This window comes from Syngnathus leptorhynchus, chromosome 8, assembly GCF_054491065.1.
Source record: "Syngnathus leptorhynchus isolate UIUO chromosome 8, UIUO_Slep, whole genome shotgun sequence".
Taxonomy (NCBI): Eukaryota; Metazoa; Chordata; class Actinopteri; order Syngnathiformes; family Syngnathidae; genus Syngnathus; species Syngnathus leptorhynchus.
Genome location: NC_141202.1, coordinates 2,654,622 through 2,674,957, shown reverse-complemented (window position 1 = coordinate 2,674,957; position 20,336 = coordinate 2,654,622). Strand labels below are relative to the sequence as shown.

The following is a 20,336-nucleotide window of genomic DNA, read 5'->3' as shown; positions in this document are numbered from 1 at the left end:
CCGCCGAGGGTTCGAGAAAAGGAAAGTAACAGTCCTTATTCAAGTAGGTCCTAAGCTAGTGGGAAGTCTGTATCGTTCTGTGTCCTCCTGCAAAAAAAGGGGTGTGTACACTTTTTATAAACATTATTTTCTTTGTTTTGACTACATATATACAGAATCTCATTAGATGCACCAACGACAGCATCTCTATCAAAAGCTGTGCTATCAAAAGTTTTTAACTCCCGTCTGTATTTATCGAAGGCAAAAAAAAATAATAATAATCTGATCGAGACTGAATGGACACAAAGATGATATAAAAAAAAAAAAAAAAGAAAAGAGTGGTGAGCTGAGGGAGCTGGAGTAGGAAGATTTTCCTCGGTGTTTGATGGCAACGTCAGTCATGCTACACATGTCTGGGAGTCTCCATTCAGCAGGAGAGATGTTCTCTTCTATCCTTCGCTCTGATGCCTGATTGGAACCTACACACACACACAATGTTGGCATCTCTGAGCTGGAGTAAGATGAGATGAAGAATGGTGGCCCCCGGGAGGCTGAATAGCTTTTAAATCCTGAATAGCAGCAATGTTTGGAACACGGGCCACTTTTGAAGATGGCGTAGACTTACATCTGCTTTGATGTGTTTGGAAAAAAAAAAACATTTCGGCACATTTTGCTCTTCTGTTGTTACTCCACATTTTTAAACGCCCACCGCAACGGGGAATTGTGACTTCACAAGGTTTACGGATATATTTTGTAACAAAAAAAATCCGAAAGGCCTTGGAACATACAAACAAATGGTATTTTTTGTTATCGTGTATTTGAACACAAATGGTGAAGCAACACATGTAGACAGACTTTTTTTTTTTTTTTTTTTCCCCTCCAGATTTTACCATTTTTATTGTAAATTTAGACCCGCATCTGTGCATTCTGTGAGATAAAGACATAAATGAGCCAGTCACATCAGACGTAAAGGAATTATTAAGGCAAAACTAACGGCGGTAACATTTAAAACTCAGCTGTCATCATTTAAAGCAAAATGAGATCTGGCGCATCAATAAATGATGTTAATTTCCAGTTACATGTGTAATTCAACGGCGGAAAGTTGAGCAATTATCTCATTGGCTTTGCTTCTTGTCTTCCTAATGACCTCCACGCCGATTTTTCAAGGCTGCTGATGAGATGATTTCAACATTTCCAATTAAGACGCATTCTGGTGAACAATGAGCTTTTAATAAAGCCTTGTACAAAATGTACCTGTTAAGATCATTTCTCACCAGAGAGCTTTTTCAAAAGGGCACTGGTGAGCTTTTAGGAGCAAGACTGGTTAGGAGTGGAAAAATAATAGAGAGCGAGAAATCCACCAGGTACCGGCAAATTAGGGCGCTTCCATTGTGTGCAATTTTCGATGAAAGGGATGACGTCGGGGGAAAGTGCGCAGACAATTTGAGATCCATTCTTGAAGAAAAATATGATAGAACAAACAGAACTCTCGAGACTTGCCATATATTAATAATATATAATAAAAACATCTATATGGTTTTAATATATGTTATATATATATTATATTTATATATATATATTATATATAATAAAATGTTCTATATATTTATTTAATATATTAATATATATATTTTTATATATGTTATATATATTATTTTATATATATATATATATATATATATATATATATATATATATATATATATATAATAAAATGTTCTGTATATTTATTTAATATATTAATATATATATTTTTATATATATGTATATAGATATATTATTATATATAATACAAATTATTTAAAAATAATTCAAATGAAACATAAGTATATCATATATTAAAAAAAATTACCAACAAGAGTTTTATATCTGATAATATTCTGACTTTTTGCGAGCAAGATGGAGTGATCCGACATGAAACATGGAGGGAAGCGTAGACAACGCCACTTTGTTTCCTTCCCCCAAGAGCCTTTTTATGTCATAAACTCCATCAAGGCAAATGGAAATCCATTAGGGCATTTTGGAATGACACAAAAATCCATTTTGATACCCTCCACTCTAAACGGACGCACTTTCCGTTATGGAAATGTAAAAAAGCTGGTGAAAGAAATGTGATGATGACAGGATGGAGGGTGTCACATGACGTTTGCACAAAAGAAACAAGTGGCAAACATAAGCGTGAGCCATCCCGCTGGCCCCGTTTCATTCCGCGACGAGAATTTTCAAGTCGCTGGTCTCTTGGGTCGGATTTCCCTCGTAACGTAATCACAGAGCATATTTGAAAAATGAATTCCGTTTGATTCAAATCGTTGAGCAAAATCGTTGGAGCTCTCCCAGTGCCACCAGATTAAAATACAGTAGCGTAAGAGGCCTAAGTGTTCATCCAAATTCTTCTTCATAAGAAATCACAATTAGCCAAAAGTATGGAGACACCTTTGGTATCTAATAGCATGAGTAAGTGTTTCAAAACATTAAAAAAAAAATGTATAAGCCATCTTAAAGTCAAAAAGTTTTAGCGTGACATTCTAGTCTGTGTTTTTTCTCCAGCTGTCACCAAAATACAAATCACTGGAGAACAAATTGCAAGCCATTAAAAAAAGGAAAAAAGCCAATTTGTATCAACAGATCAACTTTTTGTGTGCGCTTTGAGTGCAGCACACCATTTAATGTTTCACTTCATTTCCTCCGTTATTTTGCTCAACATCACTTTTCGATTAGTCGGCACGACGAGACGGATGCTTTAATAAACTTAAATCCCCAAATCACTCATTCCCGCAGAATACAAACGGGTCTGCTGTTTGTTTTATTATCGACCTTATCCTGCGGTGAGATTGCAATTTGACATTGTTTCATATTTGCTTTGCTCCGCCCCTTAAAGAGGTCTTGCCATCCAGTTTAGAAGATTCCAGATTGATGCTTTGATGTCTCACACAGTAAATGCTTGTCCACAGCAGAAAAGCAAAGCAGGTGCACAGACACACACACACACACACACACACACACACACACACACACACACACACACACATTGGGGATGGTAAAATGTGCTTTTATCTTAAGGCGGGGATTTGCTTCCAGATTACTCAAGATGCTCCGAGCTCATTTCCCTCTCTTTGTTTTCTCCCCCTACAAGCGCTAAAACTCTCTCTTTTTTTTTTTTTCCTTTTTCTTCACGTGCATGCTCCATTTGAGCTCCCACCGCTCCCTGAGTTGATCTACATTCAGGCTTCCTTGGCGGAAGCCGTCTCTCGCTCTTACCTTGGCTGGCTTTTCTTTCCAAACACTGAAAATAGCGCTTTCACCTCGCTTTCCATTTGTAACAACTGTATTTCTTAACAAAACGTGACCCTGCAGCAGAGGAGAGCAAACCTTCACCTTTAACCTTTACTGCAATGGCGATGTCAGTTGTTGTAAACGTAAGAAAATAACCTGAAGTGGATTCAAATGCAGGATGAAATAATTCATAGATAATAATTATTTAAATAAGGAAATTAGTGTTGTAAGCAGTGGTGAAAGTGAAAGTGATTTGATGCCCTCTAAAAATGTTTGTAATTACTCATAGGTGCCACAAGATGGCAGCAAAGTCTTAATGAAACTCCTCAATTTACCTGTACATACAAAATACTTTCTGAAGATCCATTTCTTTGTTTCTTGTAATCTTTGTGAATGCTCACTTGTGGGTTTTTTTTTTTTGTTACATTAAGTCCAACATGTCTGCATTGCGTATAATTACCCCAAAAAAAAAAAACTGAGATGGCCCAGGGAGAAGCAGGAGGCGGAAGAATGACTGCCCGGCATTTAATTACTCTTTCATGCGGCTATAAAAGCGAGGAAATGAGGGGGGAGAAGGACGAGGCTTTGAGAGGAGCTGTGAGGGGAAGACATTGTTTCGATCTTCATTTAATAATTGAATAATAACCTCCTTAGAGACCTGACCTAGAACCAGCGAGGAGGAGACGAGAAGCCGCATCAAGACGTAGCGTGACACTCTGCTGCCCCCTTGTGGCCTTTTAGCAACACATGAACTTTCCAACTGACTGCATCATTCTGTTCCTGATTTACAGCAGATATGAGCCACGCTCAGTCATGGGAAGAGAAAGATGACTTTTGGATGTCAGGAAAGAATATATTTTATTTTATAAAACACACACACACACCAAGAAACTGTCAGACCTTATCTTCCTGTCAGGCATACTTGCTTTTTATTTTTAGGGCTGAAAGCGAACACTGCGTCGATTTTTGGGCTGATGTACGAGCGTTGGGATTAGGGGACAACATGGCGCGAACGCTGAGAAGACACACGGTCACCCCGGGGTCCATTCGCAACAAATACTTTTGTGTTCGGAATAACTCCGATTTGAATTAATGATGGATTGCCCCCGGTTTGTCACGTCAGTGCTTTTTGTCCAATTTTCCTGTTTTGTTTTTTTTTGCTCAGTCTGCGACGGGAGGGCTACACGATGCAGGTGAACGTCAACGACTACCTGGACATCTACTGCCCTCACTACAACGACAGCCAGCGCATGGTGGGCACCAGCGAGCAATACATCCTCTACATGGTTAGCTACCGCGGCTACCGCAACTGCGACCCCCAAATGGGCTTCAAGAGGTGGGAGTGCAACCGGCCGCACGCCCCCCACGCCCCCATCAAGTTCTCGGAAAAATTCCAGCGCTACAGCGCCTTCTCGCTGGGCTACGAGTTCCACGTCGGGCAGGAGTACTACTACATCTGTAAGCGGCCTGTTGCTCTTCAGTCGTGGCTTTTTATTTCATCGAAGGTTTTTTTTCTCTTTAGCCACGCCCACTCACCACCACGGCCGAAGCTGCCTGAGACTACGTGTGTACGTCTGCTGCTCCACAGGTGAGACACACACACACACACACTTTGATCCCCGGCCTATCCAGTCCTGAAATATTAACCTCTCCTCCCCGGCAGACTCCATCGCCCTTCATTCTTTTTTCCACTCGACCCCCCCTCCCTTCCCCTCCCCAGTGCTGCCGTGGCTTGTCAGTCAGATCGCTCCTGGCCATTTTGTTAACCCCCCCGTGCTCTTCCCCAATCCTGCTCTCTCTCGAACGTGTCTGTCAAACTGTCTTCCTCAGAAGTAATTAAAAGCCCTTCGGTCAATAGTTTAACCCCTTGCTCCTTGCCCCCCCCCCCTCCCTCTCTCTCAGCCTCCGACGTGGACGGCGAGCCGGAACCGACGGAGGCGGACTACACGCTCAGACCGGGCCTAAAAATGGATGACGTGGGTGAGTGGTTTTTCCCGCCAGTGTGGAAAACATCTTCCAGGCACATGTGGATGTAACCAGACACACTGGTACTTGTTCACACTGGAATCACAGCTGGGATGGCGGAAAACGTGGCAAACATCAGAAAAGAACATGAATGTGGAAATCTTGACAAAAGCATCAATGAGCTTTAATTGTTGAGCACAAATGATCGTTATGTATTTTAAGAAGAATTTGCTGTTTTTTGTCCTGAAAACAATTTTATTTTTTGTATGTGTGTGTTTGCTGAGAGCTCATATGCTCTTTTTGATTGACTGTCCAAAGCCCCTCAGCGAGCTGGTGGGATATGCTCCGGCCACCGGAGGCTTTATGCGGATATATTTTTTGCAGCGCCGACATGTAGGCTGAAGAAAGATGCTCAATATATTCGAATTTGTTTGACAGTTTGTCAGGATTCAGTGGACACGCCCACCACCGTGTTTAATAGACCTTGAAATTCTTTTCATAATTTTGCAGCCTCAATTTTTTATTTTTTTATTTTGTATAGTTTTTTTTGAACATGTTTAATTCCAAGCCCCGAGCCATATGTTTGACACCCTTCTGAAGTATGACAAACATGATGAGTCAATTTGGGGAATTTTGCCGCTCGATTTATTGCAATCTGAGTGTTTAGCAAAAAAAAAAAAAGGCTGTTTTCTTCCATTAAGTTACAACATATTGGCGAACCTTCAATTGCACAGCAGCTGATGTCACCCAAATGATGCTAAATCCGTCAGCGCTGATTTAGCATCGGCAGCGCAGCGGGCAGTAAATTGCTAAGTTGACAGACTCAATTAAACGCTAAGGTGGCTTTACAGCAACCCCAAAAAAAAACAATGTGCGCTTGACAAGGTCTTATGGAAGCGACCACGTGGGCATCAATCCTCATCCTGTCAAGTCTTTGCACTCTTCTGTGACAGCTTGTAAAATATGTTTGTTATTAATCTGTGTGTGGGTGTGTGTGTGTGTGTGTGTGTGTGTGTGTGTGTGTGTGTGTGTGTGTGTGTGTGTGTGTGTGTGTGTGTGTCTCGTAAATCAGTCCGGTCGCACAACTGTCACGAGAAAAGTCATCACTGCCGTGCGAGTCTTATGAACTCGCCTCGGACGTTCTGTCCAGTTCTTCGTCTTCCCGCGGTCCATTTTTTTTCGTGCAGCCTCCGTGTTTTTCCATCGCCTTTGATCCTGCATAGGAACGCAGACAAGATGAGGAAACCTGTACTGAAATTTAAATCTTTGGATTTATGGACAGTGTGTGTTTTCATTCCAGTTGCAGACAAAAATCTTTCAAAACAGTCATTATTTTGTTCCCTATTGAGTCCATTTCTCGTTGTGTAACGTCAAAGAATGTCTGCGTCTCTCCCGTGCAGAATTTAAAAGTCGTCGGCTGTGTTCACGCTCACAACGGCGCAAGCGACTCTTTCTATCTAGTTTGAGCAAGACATGTAAAATTCTATACGGTCGCTTATCTAACGCAAGAGTCAAAAGTGAGCAGCCGAGCAAACCTGCGAACAAGCGCATAAACAAAGTTAACAAGCCGAGGCGTCTCCTCGACTGACATCTAATTACACTTGTCGCGACACATTTTTAATTACTGTTATTCACCTTTCACGCTCAGGACGGCAGCCAGTTGCAAATCAGCCGGCTTATTGTCACCGCGCCCGTTTCACTCAACCGCCCTTCCCTGTTTACGACACTGGCGCGATTCGATTACTTCTGGTTCAGGTTTCAGCTTCTGACCAGCAGGTCCGGCCATTAGCGGAGAAATCAGAAGCTTTTTCTTTAATGGCCTTTATTATCGCGGCAATTACCGCTGACGACGTGTCGGACGACCTCTTCCGGGAACATGGAGGAGGGACGTCACTGATGAGAATGTAACGTTAGTCACACGGCCGCTTTTAGCATCGACGCCAGGCCCTTTCGCCATTCTGAGCCTTTTTATTTTGAACTACAATTACATTGTCGACTCTTTTGATGGACCGCAACCTCACAATTTGTTTTGAGATTCAGGTCGACTTTCAAGGTGGTCTGATAGGATATTTAAAAGAAGCGTATCGCTTTGCTCGTCAGTGTCATAGTGTCATAAAACACAAACGGTGCATCTAAACATGTAGAGAGACAGTATACAAATACTCAATGTGTTTTTTTAAATGACTAACATTCCTGTTACCCAAGTTTTCGGTGAATCTCCTCTTATTTCTGTTGGTAGGAATATATTGCACTGCCCCCTGCTGGCCATGTCATGCACACCCGAGAGAGCCACATTAAATTAATCACCATTAGTTGCCATTTATTAAATTCGATTTTGTTATTATGATATGATTTTATGTAGCAGAATATTATAGAGTACTTTTTTGTAAATAAAATGTTTTTTTTGAGAGGTTGAAACACACAATTTTGGTCGAACTTAAATATTTTAAGCAACTTGTAACGGTCATCGGTTTTGATGAATTCAATTCCTGGACTCTTTTCAATTTGCTGAATTGTTTTTTTGTGAGTAATTACGCTAAGGGCAAATGTGTGTTGAGGTTGGAATGATGATGAAAAAGTTTTCATAATGAAGCAAACAGCTGAGTTCACTCACAAGCACCGCAAATGACAGCTGCTGTCTGGAATTGTTCTAACAACCATTTGAAGTCAGTGAGGTCAAAACAGGTTCCTTGGCCTGTGTTGGGACTTGAATCTTCCCATCGAGGCACTTTTCCCAGACTAATAAACCCATGATATAAATATTTCTACCGTTTCGCCAGACCTTACAGATGACAAAAGTTCACCGCTATTATGTTTAGCCTGCGTTTGTGCTAACTTACCAGAATGCCCGAGGACAACATGGATATGACCTCAAAGATTTTGTGCAAGCAGCTTTTCATCTATTATCATTCCCATGCTGGCTCCAGTTACGTAACGTGGTAATTGCTCTCTTTGATTGCAATGTAAAAGTCTCCGGGTAAAGTATGTGCTGCTGTTTGGGTTAGCAACTGAGCACAAGGCAGGTGTCGTCTCATCATTACATGAGTCTGCTGTCTGCACTGAGCAGCTGCCAGACTATAGCCGCCTTTATTTTTTTTTCTGCTGACCCCGCCGTTAGTCGGCTGGGTCAGAAGGCGTGTCTGACCGCACGCCGTGAAGTGCGGCGAGACTTGCTATGACCTCACCAGGTGTGTGTGTTTTTTTCTCGTGTGTCAGCGCAGAACAATAGAAACGTTATAATAACAGCTGACACGTGCTGCGTGTGTCACTCTGGTTGCCTGTCGGCTTTTTTTTTTTTTCTTTTGAAACGTTACCGGACAGTTAATTGGGTACAAGAAGCGAGATGAGCCAAATGGAAAAATATTCACGCAGAGTTTGGACTGATTGATTTAGCAATAAATGTATTGTTCTTGACCTTTCCAGTGGCGCCTAGCGAGTTGGAGCATGTTATCACGTCCATTCAAGATGAATGTTTCATTTCAAGGCAAATTGGTTGAACTCCAAAAGTAAATTCCTTATTTTTTTCCTCTCTTGTCTCCCTCAGATGAATTTAACCCTTCTGTCCCCAAGCTGGAGAAAAGCGTGAGCGGTAGCAGCCCGTCCCGGGATCGCCTCCTGCTCACCGTCACCATGCTGCTGCTGGCCGCGCTCTTCGTCTCCTAGCAACGGCCGTCGCATCAGCGTCACCATGCCAACGAGCCTTCGGAGGGTGGACGGTGCAGCGGCGGGCGGGCGGGCGGGCGGGCGAGCGGGACAGTGAAGATGCAGTTTGTGTATGTGTAACGTCTGTCTGCGTGTGTGTGTGTGCGTGTGTGTGTTAAATCATACGCGCCACATAAAGCATTTATAAAAGTGGCTACATCAGACTGAAATTATTAAATAATTGTAAAACGGGGAGAAAAAAAAAAAGTCATTAAATCCACCCACGCTTTTGATTGGCTGGTTCACTTCCTGTTGCTTCGTTGTCATGGTTTCACGCAATTGAACTCAAGTGGATCAAATGGATGTTTCTCGGAACTTGATGGGAACATTGTGGAGCGATGGAGGACTGTTTTTTTTTTTTCTTTCTTGCCCAGCAGAAGATGAACACAACTTGGGACTCCTGCTTTTTTTTTTTCTTCTTCTTCTTCATCATTTCCACTCACAGTCAAGCCGAGGGGGTGGGGGGGGGGGGGGGGGATCACTCGTAAAAGCATTTAAATATCCGAGGTTAACAAAGCACACGTGTGCACAGTCACGGCTGAGCATCCCTGCATGTGAACACTCAGCAATATTGAGGAGGGAATGAAGGAGGGAGTGTGTTGCTCTTTCTATCTGTGAACGGATCCAACCCGCCAATGACACGCTTATGATTCAAAATTCAAAAAAAAAAAAAAGCAATGTGAAGATGGAGAGGTTGTGACCAGCCAAAAAGTCAACCACTACTACTCCAATAACGGACTGCTTACCAAGGAGAACGTTCCCATGGCAACTAGCACCTTATTTCACCATGGTTACCAATCCCCCCCCCCCCCACCAGTCAATCATAATGGACAATATTTGGAACGCCCAGACGGACTCTGATGAACCACCCTCGCATTCAAACGGCGTGTGAGGCGTTCAGGCGTGCGTGTAAATGTCAAGACCGAACCGCGAATGAACATTTAAACGTTTTGAAACGTAATGAAAGAGGGGGATTTTTTTTTTCTACAAACTTGAAACTCAGTGTCCCTTCAGTGTAGCTTTCATTTGATTGTTTTTTTATTATTATTATATTATTATTATTATTATGACATTTCTGTGATGTGTCTTTGTTAATGGTGATGGAATACTATTGAGCCATATGTTAACTTGGGCTGCATTGCAGACTGCTTGTCAATCCTTGACGTGTTTCATTGAACTATTACATGACAAGATTGTAGAGCCTATATGTGTGAAAAGCTTTTTTTTTTTTTTTATTCTTTATTTTATTATATATGTACAGTAGTCTGCTTTTAAAAAAAATGTGGCCTTTGCAATCATCTCTGAAACTATATATATATATATATATATATATATATATATATATATATATATATATATATATATATATATATATATATATATATATATATATGTGTGTGTGTGTGTGTGATCATATTAGTATACAATGCAACACATATGGACTCTATGGTCTGACAGTGTGATGCAGCCCAGGTGTATATTTGGCTATGAGGGTGGGGAGGGAGGGTCAATCATTCTTGCACTTAAGAATTAGAACACAAAAGAAAGTACGTGTGCGTGTGTGCGTGTGAAAGTGTACGCGACGTTGTCTGGCGACACAACAGAAGCATTTAGTAGTGTTGGAAACAACAGTTACAATCATGTTTACCTTCGGACCGGAATGACTTTAAATGTAAAGCGAAGAAACAAACAAAGCATAACAACAGAGGTTCTAACCATGAGCGTGATAACGAAATAATACAAATCCTACTTTTAACAAAGATGTGCTTCCCGTTTCTTTTATTTGTCTCAACAAACACATCAACACAATCTTTTTGAGGATGTGACAAAATGGACGGGTAATCCAATCCCAGAGGACAGCTGGAGGTGTTGCAGCAGAGCGTGTGCGTGCTGTGTTGATAATGTCAGATTGGATTTTTTTTTTTTTTAACATATCAAAGTTGACGCTGTCCCTTGCCAATAATGCTTTGACACTCCGACGCTCCGACGGATAAGATCTGCCGTCACCTGCATGGCACGTGAGTGATTTCAAATGGAGGGCCATGTTTGTGCAACAGGTTGAATGTTGGGAAGAGTAAACACAAGTCATGTCTCACTGTGGTGTAGCATTCAGTTGAACCTAAAAAAATAAAATAGATCCAAAAAAGGCACATATAAAATACACAACCTCCTGAACAGCTCTAGATTATAGAGGGGTGTCAAACTTTTTTTCGTGGGCAGCATTGTCGTCATAGCTTCTTTCGGAGGGTCATTATGACTGTCGACCCAAATAAATGTATGAGCACCTCATATTTTATACAGTAAAAGCTACAAAACAAACTGACGAATAACATGTTTTCAAATCAGATGAGTAAAAACTGGTCAAATATAAAAAAAGGGTATTCAAAGTGAAGACAATTTGTAATTCTAGTAATGACACGATTTTGATGCACAATTGGTTTTCGCGGGCCACATAAAATGATGTGGCGGGCCGTATCTGGCCCCCGGGCCATAGGTTTGATACCGGTGCTCTAGAAGCGCAATAAGGCCCCTGCTAATTTGAATCAGGTGTGTGAAACAAGGAAACGTCAAGCCGCACAAGCTCCGTCGGATCGGACCTGCCTAACCTCGTTTGAAATGTTTACAACTATAAAACAAGCGCAAATTTGATCATTTAATAGTTAGGATTGCATCTGGCAAACATTCTTTGCCAAATAAGGTAAGAAACATTAGCTGTCATTTTTTGTTGTTGTTAATTGGAAGCCCGGTTACTGCTCCTGACATTAGCTAGCTAAGCTAATGAAGCTAAGCTTTGTCGTTATCCACAAAGATGCTTTTATCATTTTTTTTTTTTATCTGCTCCAAGATTTAATGTTACCTTTGTGTTTGTTGTTATTATGTATGCTCGTTAACAGAATCGTGGTCATTTGTTTTCTCTATAACTTTAATAAGTGTTTCACTGAGTGAGCTGACAATTTAGCCTTCTTTGTCAAACATTACCCTCAAGGCTATAGCGGTTAGCATGGTAGGAGTCGGATGTAATTAGCGGTATATGAGGAAATGACTGTTCCTCCCAATTGTTAAGTTGCAGTCAAATGGCACATAGTAATCCGAATTTCTTTTTAATTAATATTCTCTATTGAAACAGTCCGTAATCACCGGAACAAAGCAACACGCAAACTTCAAACGTGGCAGCCGCCAATTGTGACGTCATGGAAAATAAAGTTGCCATTCAATATTGCTGGCCTTTTGTTTTTGTGAGAATTCAGATTTTATTTGATGTCATGGATCACGTGCATTATTGATTGGAAATAAGAATACTGCTGATGTTATACAAGTTTTAATGATTTTCCATCAACCAATGATCTGACTGTCTAGCTCGAACTTTATATTTTGTATAAGTGAAGTGAATTTTGTATTATTTCCTATTAAGGACACACAAAAACAAAGAAGCGAAACAGAAGACAAACAGGATGGATGACACATCTTCACAGCGCTTCGGAGAAAAACTGTCAGACGCAAGATGTGACTCATGGTTTAGACCCATTACCTTTATTTCAGGTAATGTTTTACACACAAAAAAGGAGAAAAGTGCCTCAAGGAAAGACGGCGTAATAATGATGACTAATGGCTGACAAGTGTTATTTGTAAGAGGGAGGGGGGGAAAAAAAGGCATTGAGGCGTTTGATTTAGTCAGGCGGGATAATCTTCAGCCTTCATGATGCGTTTGCCTCAATTTTTCACTTTTCTTTTCCTTTATGTTCATTTACAGTGATCATCACTTCCTCCTTTGAATCATCGGCGTAAAGAGTCAAGTCAGAACGTTTGCATTCTGCGCCATAATGCGCGATTGAGCTGGTGAGTTTCAAAGAAACTTTTTTTTAAATTTCACTATCAAGGTTTGCAACCAGATATGATCCTGCATATCTTTTGCAATTTCAAATATTTTCCGATGTTCAGTTTCTTTTGTCAATAAACTGCAGTACCGCCTCCAGCCACAGGGCGTCGCTGTAAAGCGCTTCGAGCGGTGCCCTCGTCGTTAGGCTCCATTGTCATCTTTCATGAGCAAGAGCAAAATCTGTTCAAGTCACAATAGCCATTGTGTAACTCGAGTCATTGAGATTAAACGGCGGATTTACTTTATCGGGTTATGATATAACGCTATGAGAGTGCTGAGGTCATGAACGGAGAAGACAATGTGTGGCTGGGGAGATGTGAACTCACACACTACGCTGACAACAACTATTACCACAGGATTTAATTTACTATCATTGACAAGTCAAGGTCTTGCCTTGAAAGTCACAGAGGAAAAATTTGCTTTTAATCCATCTTCCATGTACTGCATTATTGGGTTGGCATCCACATATGGTCTGAATAAGTACAGTGGTTATGAAAAGTCTACACACCCCTGTTTTCACATGCCAGGTTTTTTTTTTTATATATAGAACATTAGCCCAAGATAAATAAAGCCTGCAAGTTTTGTGCAAACACTGGCTTATATCTGAAAATGTTCACATTTTATCTTGACCAAGGCCCCAAAACAAAAAAAAGCTAAGGAGGAGCTGGTTTAGTGTTTTGTTTCATTTAATAATATGCTCTTTTTTTTTCTAATATGACAATTTATTGCAAATCAAAATTTTGGACGCCCGAAGCCATACCAGGTGGAGCGGGGGTGCCCAGTTTGGCAACCATTAGGCGGCCATGTTTGTTCCCACGACCCCCTTGACAGCAGCGAATGAAAGACGTCACGTTCAGTCTTGAATAATTTTGTGTTTTCTCCAAGTGGAGCCACCTTTATGTTTCCAACACCTCCAAGGCATCAATAGCATGAGGCGCTGGGTGTTTGTCGCACCATGTGACTGCTGATCAAGTCCTGGGCCTCGTGCGCGCGCCGAGCGCTCGGTTGTGTCATCGCCGTTTAAAAATGAATCGCCAAGACAGAAGGTTAACAATCACACTTGATCACGTTGCGACCTCGTGAGATGCTAATGGGATTTTTTTTTTTTTTTTTTTCCCCCTCCCAGTCACGTTATCTTCTATCTCGACACAAAACATTTTTTTTTTTCTGTTAACAAAAAATATATATATAGCGCTGGAAGAACTATGGCCCTGTCCCGACACGGCTTTGGCAATTTTCTTCTCCTAGTCTCAAGTAGATTCCACAACACAGTGGATGTTTTTCTCTTCTACTTGATCTCATCAAAGAGAGTCACTGAGCTGACTGTGACAAATGGCCCTGTCGCTGGATAACCTCCATTTCTCTTGCCGTCTTTGCTGTTTGGACATTTTGCTTTCCCCTCCTGACGGCTCCTCCCTACAGCTTATGGATGACTTCATTTTCACACTGTCTACACTGCTTTCAAGTTGTTGTTGTTTTCTCCTTCCCGCCTTCCTATTGGCTGCTTTGACGCTGTCACTTGCCCTCAGATTGATGCTCGGCGAGTTAGTCACGGACCGAGTTTTTTTTTTTTTTTTTTTTTTCCTCTTTCTCTCCCCTTCGACACAGCCTGTCCGCTCTAAGTTTAGCCGCAATTCTGTATTTTTGAGACAGCATCTGGACTGCAGAAGCAGATGGGAGGGTTATATTTATTCTGCCTCTCACGCTCGGCCAAAGCCGACTCCAACACGGTATTTAAATAGAAGATACAAATGAGAGGTTGACTTTTAAAACTTAAGGATGAGAGCAATTAAAAGTAAAACGGTTCCCATAAAAGGTGGAGAATTGACTTCTTAATTGCTTGTATTCTGAGACTTTGTTCTCGCGAGTGCCCGCCCATCAAGTGTGAAATTAAACAACCGGGGTAAATGTTTTGCCATCTGTTATCGACTTCTGAAAAATGCGTCCGACTTTATTTGTATTTATTTTGTTTACTTCAGATGATCTGTGGGTAGGCTTATAAATATTCAACAGACTCGATAATTAAAAGAACATTTTGATTTCTTTTCAAATAATTTTAATCCGTCGAGTTTCTCCCTAACTGCTCGCCCACAATCAACCCCCCCATTTGTAAAGCATGTGACGCAAGCATGTGATTGGCTGATTCACATCACGTGGGAGGCGTCACAATTTCCATATGTTCATACATGTGCCACTGTATGAACTGGAAAACCTCATTTAGCATGGAGACATTCTTCACACCCAATACTGTAATCTTCTACATCATTCCAATGAGCCCCGCCCCCTCCCAAACGTAAACAATTAAATGCTCCCTGATAGGAAAAATATTCCCCACCCTGCCATATGTTTTTTGTTTGCCTTACAGTAGCTGGTGCAAAACGAGCGCAGGTGTTAAAAGAGAGCAGACTGGTTATCGGATCGACTTAATGGCTTTAGATCTCATTTATTCCGAGTGGCGCTTTAAATGTCCTTCCTTGGTATCTAATCAGAAGCTTATATGACTGCAGATTGCAAGAAAAACAGCTTTAGTCTCAGAGCTGGCATATGAGGGTTGTACAGTTTGTCAAAACCGGTCATTGTGGGAGAGAAGAAGGACTCGTGAAGAATGTGCAAGCTCTCTGGTCTATTATCTTTTCTCTTCCAGACAGCTCGTACTCTTTAAAAACATTTTGTGGCAGATAAAGTCTTTGGAAGAAAAAAAAAAAAATGCTGAAGTATTGTGCGAAACCTGAATAATACGATAACGGCGTGCGTTGACAATGTTCTTCGGATTGACATCCACGATGTCTCTTTGACAAGCAAGGTCAGCTTTGCACGACAATGACGAATAAGTTTGAAAAATCTTAACGGCAAATAATGGTGAGGCTGAGGTTCTGAGTGGGAGTCACATTGCCTGGGTCTTAAGTACTGGCTGTATCAGAAGCAGAAGAGAGAAGGTGTTCAAAAGAACAAAGCCTCTGGAATTGACCCAGAGTTCTGTTTGGACACCTTGTTTGTCCACAAGTGTAAAACTCCCAACAACATGCCCGTGAAGCTTCAAAAATCATGATCCTTAGATTACGTTGCGGGAATTGAGAGTAAATCTCTAGCTCAGGTGAAGATCTTGCCTTGGGGTCTTGTTTGATAGCAGACAGACTTCCATTTGCTCTTTGACTGAAGTTTTCATTACATGATAGACAAGCGGCTGAAATGAATTTCCTTTTGTACGATGTCTGGAATCACTCTCGGAAATTTGATATGGATCTTGATTATCGCGTGACTCGAGGCTGGTTGAGAAAACAACAAGGGCTCCAGCAGGAGGCCCTGAGGCACACCAAGGAAGGGGCCCACATTTGGAAAATCTTGTGTCTCCGCTGGAGACGGGGAAAGTCTGAGCTGCTTTGACTTCTTCTCTCTTAGCTAAGTGGCAAGAAAAGACTTTCTAGATGAACGCTAGGCAGTCACATGTGATTTGATAACCCACACACGAAGCTGGCTAGCGACACGATGGGTGGCAATCAAGTCACGCTCGTCTGATTCATCCACCCGTGCACGCACAATTTAACCCACACGACCTCACACGCTCGCCGCTTCCAAGCTCCCGAGCGCTTGTGAGACATCTTCGTGGCAGCGAGCGACCAAATTTCCACGTGTTGATTACCTCTTAATGCCAGGCGCCAACTGGTCCACACCAACACGTGGCTGCAAACATGTTAGAATGTGACCCCCCCCCCCCCCCCCCTCCAGCTGGGATGACGTGGTCATCACATGCGGCATAACCACCCTCCTGACCTCCGTTCCACGGCGTGAAAATCAGAAACAAAATCAATATCGTGCCCACTTGTGAGATTTCAATAATAGAATCATTTTACACTTGGATCTAGGATCACACTTAAGACACGGACGCCGTTTGATGGCTCTGTGAGAACATTTCGATACTGACGGTCAGTGGGACAATGTGTGAGTCCATTGTTTCTTAATTAATCGGCACCGGTCCACTTGGCTGCCAAAGTAGCGCGATGTTCTCTCATCTCATTGGTGTCCAAGGAGCAAAATAAAAGGCTTATACTGGTAATCCACACTACTTGGTTTGAGTAGTGGATAATAGCTCGACGCGGCATATGGCGATGCGTCCACATGTCCCGAGATTTCCCTCCTAATCTCGCTGTACTAATTTTATGTCCCGATCACACGGACGTCATTTCCTTTTGCCAAACTTGTAAAATCGTTTCCACTTTTAAGTCCTTAAAATGCCTGATGACTTCCGAATAAACAGCTGAACCGTCTGGCCGCCGCGCACACACACACACACACACACGGGCTGTGGGCACGTTGCAACTTGCTGCGTACTGCTTGAACCAAATCGAGGAATTAATGAGGGAAGAAATAACAGGCTGTCATGGCGGGATACTGTAGAATGTGTGTGCGCGACTTGTTAAAATCTGGTCTGGCTGATTTTTGTCGTGACAATTAATAATAACAGCACTGTCTGATTAAGGCAGTGCGGCGTGTTTCTGATTCATGGTGGCATCAATACAGTTTATTGTGTAAAAGGGTTTTGGTGGAAAGTTTTCGGGTAAATAAACTATTGCGCCTGTATTGCAATGCCTCTCCTGATAAGATTGTTTTGGCTTTTGGCCAGTTGAATTGACATATCGTTCATATGTCTGGGTTAGTTTGGTCCTTATTGGCTGCATCGTTCGTTTTTATTGGCTTTGTTTGGTTGCTTCGTCAGCAAAAAAAATAATAATAATAATTCCGATGAATTACATGGTGGAAGGCATTAAATGTTAATCCAAATCCAGATAATTGCTAATGTCGGCATTCAACATGAACCAGACAATGGCTTGCTGACAAAAAAATGGACAGACAAGTTTGGTGGTGAACCATGAGGAATTCTTTCTTTTTGACATTTGTGTCAAAATATCCTCGCCACAGAATGAAAAAAAAAAAAAAGACATTCCTATCATCTTATGCTATCCTGACGCAGGAATGCTATTATGCTAATATACCAAGTCAACCCAAAACACTTCAAGCTTATGCAGAAGTGGCCCTCTGTTCTTTTCGGATACCTGGACTGCTATTCAAATTGACTAAAGCCATCTCAAGCATACACACACACACACACACACACACACACACACACACACACACACACACACACACACACACACACACACACCTTTAACTGCACCTGCAGCAATTTGCTACATAGACACCAAAAAAACAACTTTGTGCCATGCTGTCATCATCGTGTGTGCCAACCCGTCTGCATTTGTCGGCGTGTACTCGTTGGCACATGCATGCACAGGAAGCAAACATCCACCCTGGAACATCAGGGTCACGCTCCCGACAGCATTGTGGCCTAAGCCTGTAAAATGAGTGTCTGCTTCTTTGGCCCCCAGCACACAAATAACCGCTCTCATTTAGACAAGACATGCAGTAAACCTCCACTCATCTTCTTATCTCATGTAATTACAAATCAACATTGGTTTAGCGCCGCCGTGGCTGCCAATGTGGCTCCTCCCCGAACTGCCTAAAAGTTACCTCCAAATCATTCGGGGGGGGGGGGGGGGGACGGTGGATTATGCTGAGCTGTTTCATTATTGGCCTTCACATCTGTACCCTTTGTGCGCTCGGAAATTGCTCGAGGCTAAATATAGCGTGAATGGATTTGTTTTTCATTACTTATACAGATGTACTTAAGACTTATTTTTACTGAATGTAAAATAAATGCAAAGAAAACATTCAAGGAATAGTACACTTACATTTGTCTTTTGAGTAAGAGCTAACAAAAGCCTTTTAATAATAATAAAAGCATTTTTTTTTTTGGCGCTAAAAAACTTCCTTACAGGTGCTACAGAAAACAAAAACCTGTTCAGGGAGTAACCCCCGACCGATAATAGGTGGAGTGACTGACATGTCAACACCACGTTCATAAAAAGTGAGTCAGATGCTAACGTTATGGAAGGCACTCGAGCTAAAGCAAAGTGGAAGAATACTTGAACATTTCCAATGATTTTCTTTTCAACAGTTAAAAAGCATTTATGAGCCAAAGAGTTTCAAATCAAGTGTCAAACATGGAGGAGAAGCGCGTTATGATCGGGAACATCCTTTCTGGTGTTAATTAAATGATGTGACTGCTGACAGATGTAACAAGATGGATCAGGAGGCGTAAAGAACTATTCGAGCTGCTCGCATTCAAATTAGCGCTACAAAAGTGACACTTGAGCAAGGACCCTAAACGTTCTGTGAAAGCAATTTAACTTTCTGAAGGCAATTAAATAGGATTTTATTCAATGGCCCAGTGATGTTAACCCGGTAGAGCTTGACTCACTGAAAAAAGAAGGCAGCAAGAAACTTCACAATTAGGATGTCCAAGGACTCCACACAAGTAATAAAATAATGGTGATATTTACAACTGGGCCGCTTTATCAATTTACTTTTGCTTGGAAGTTCTTTATGTAAAATGTTGAATACCATTACTTTTTCATTTCGTTGCCAATCAATCATAAGTTGTTGTCCTTTGTCAGCATTTCACGTTGTGTTCCTCAAGGTTCAATCTTAGGGCCCATTCATATTCTACATACTTCCTCTCAGATGTCAAAAGAGATTTGGAGGAATCTCATACCATGTCTCTGCAGATGACCTTCAGCTTTTTTTTTTTTTTCAGCTCCGACTTAAATAGACAAACTCAATTGGAGAAACCGAAAGACCAACTATGCCACGTTCATCATCTGGAGCTTCTAAGAATCAATACATGGTAAGAACATCAATCTTGATTTATTAAATGCATTCATGTCAGTAGATTGCTACAGATGTGTTTCGCTAGTCCAGCTCGGCTTGCTTCACCAATCAGATGATGGAAAAATCCTCCCGTCGACTCTGTCCCCGTCAGGACGAATTTGAAATCTGATTTGGTTCAAAAGCGCAGCCTCATTCCTTATTGTCATTTAAAATATACCAACCAGAACATCTGATTCTGAAGGCTGACACCGAGAAGCTTCCGATGTCCTCAAATAGTGGTTGCGCAATAACGAGCCGAGCCACGAACGGCTCATTAAGTTCTATCAGCTTCCTAACCGACCGACTTTCTCACCGATCTGGCCTGACCTTTTGACCTTCACATGCCACGAATACCGGCTGCTTCCATATCTCCCAACGAGATGTGCGGACGGGTTACAGGCCATTGTGCGAGCCAGACATTGTTTTGGTAGCGATAAATCTCTGTCAGTGCAGCTGGTATCACCTCTCCGTGCATTCTGCTCCGAAATATTTCATAATAAAGATCAAGCCAGCGTTGATCTCGCTGTCGCGATGCAAAAAATAGAACTGAACTGCATCCGTACATGTATAGCGTGCCATCTGTTTGATCTTCCCCGTGACTGTACGCTAACTCGCGTTGCTTAAATGGAATTTGTTTTGCGGAACGCTCACAAATGCGGCGACTTAATGCTCTTGTTTTCTTTGAGTAAGGGAGCGGGGGGGGGGAGAAAAAAAACGGATCTGAACCAACTGTGTCTTTTCGTTTGTAATTGTTGGCACAAGAGAACTTTTGCAT

The 20,336-nt window shown here is 41.8% G+C and overlaps 2 protein-coding genes across 6 annotated transcripts in view; both read left to right on the top strand.

Annotated features, from left to right (window-relative positions):
- efna3b (ephrin-A3b) overlaps positions 1 to 8,927 on the top strand; it is a 55,059-nt gene extending 46,132 nt beyond the window's left edge. For all 4 annotated transcript variants that reach the window (XM_085917700.1, XM_085917699.1, XM_085917701.1 and 1 more), the window contains 4 exons: positions 4,418 to 4,710; positions 4,775 to 4,840; positions 5,155 to 5,232; positions 8,762 to 8,927. In XM_085917700.1, coding sequence (XP_085773826.1) covers positions 4,418 to 4,710; positions 4,775 to 4,840; positions 5,155 to 5,232; positions 8,762 to 8,880 — 556 coding nt within the window. In that variant the 3' untranslated portion in view covers positions 8,881 to 8,927. The remainder of the gene's footprint in view (positions 1 to 4,417; positions 4,711 to 4,774; positions 4,841 to 5,154; positions 5,233 to 8,761) is intronic.
- A 2,543-nt stretch (positions 8,928 to 11,470) lies between these two features.
- Positions 11,471 to 20,336, top strand: part of efna1b (ephrin-A1b) — a 32,661-nt gene continuing 23,795 nt past the window's right edge. For both annotated transcript variants that reach the window (XM_085917697.1, XM_085917696.1), the window contains exons 1-4: positions 11,471 to 11,617; positions 12,332 to 12,459; positions 12,671 to 12,756; positions 19,449 to 19,538. The gene's annotated coding sequence lies outside the window, so the exon portion shown is untranslated. The remainder of the gene's footprint in view (positions 11,618 to 12,331; positions 12,460 to 12,670; positions 12,757 to 19,448; positions 19,539 to 20,336) is intronic.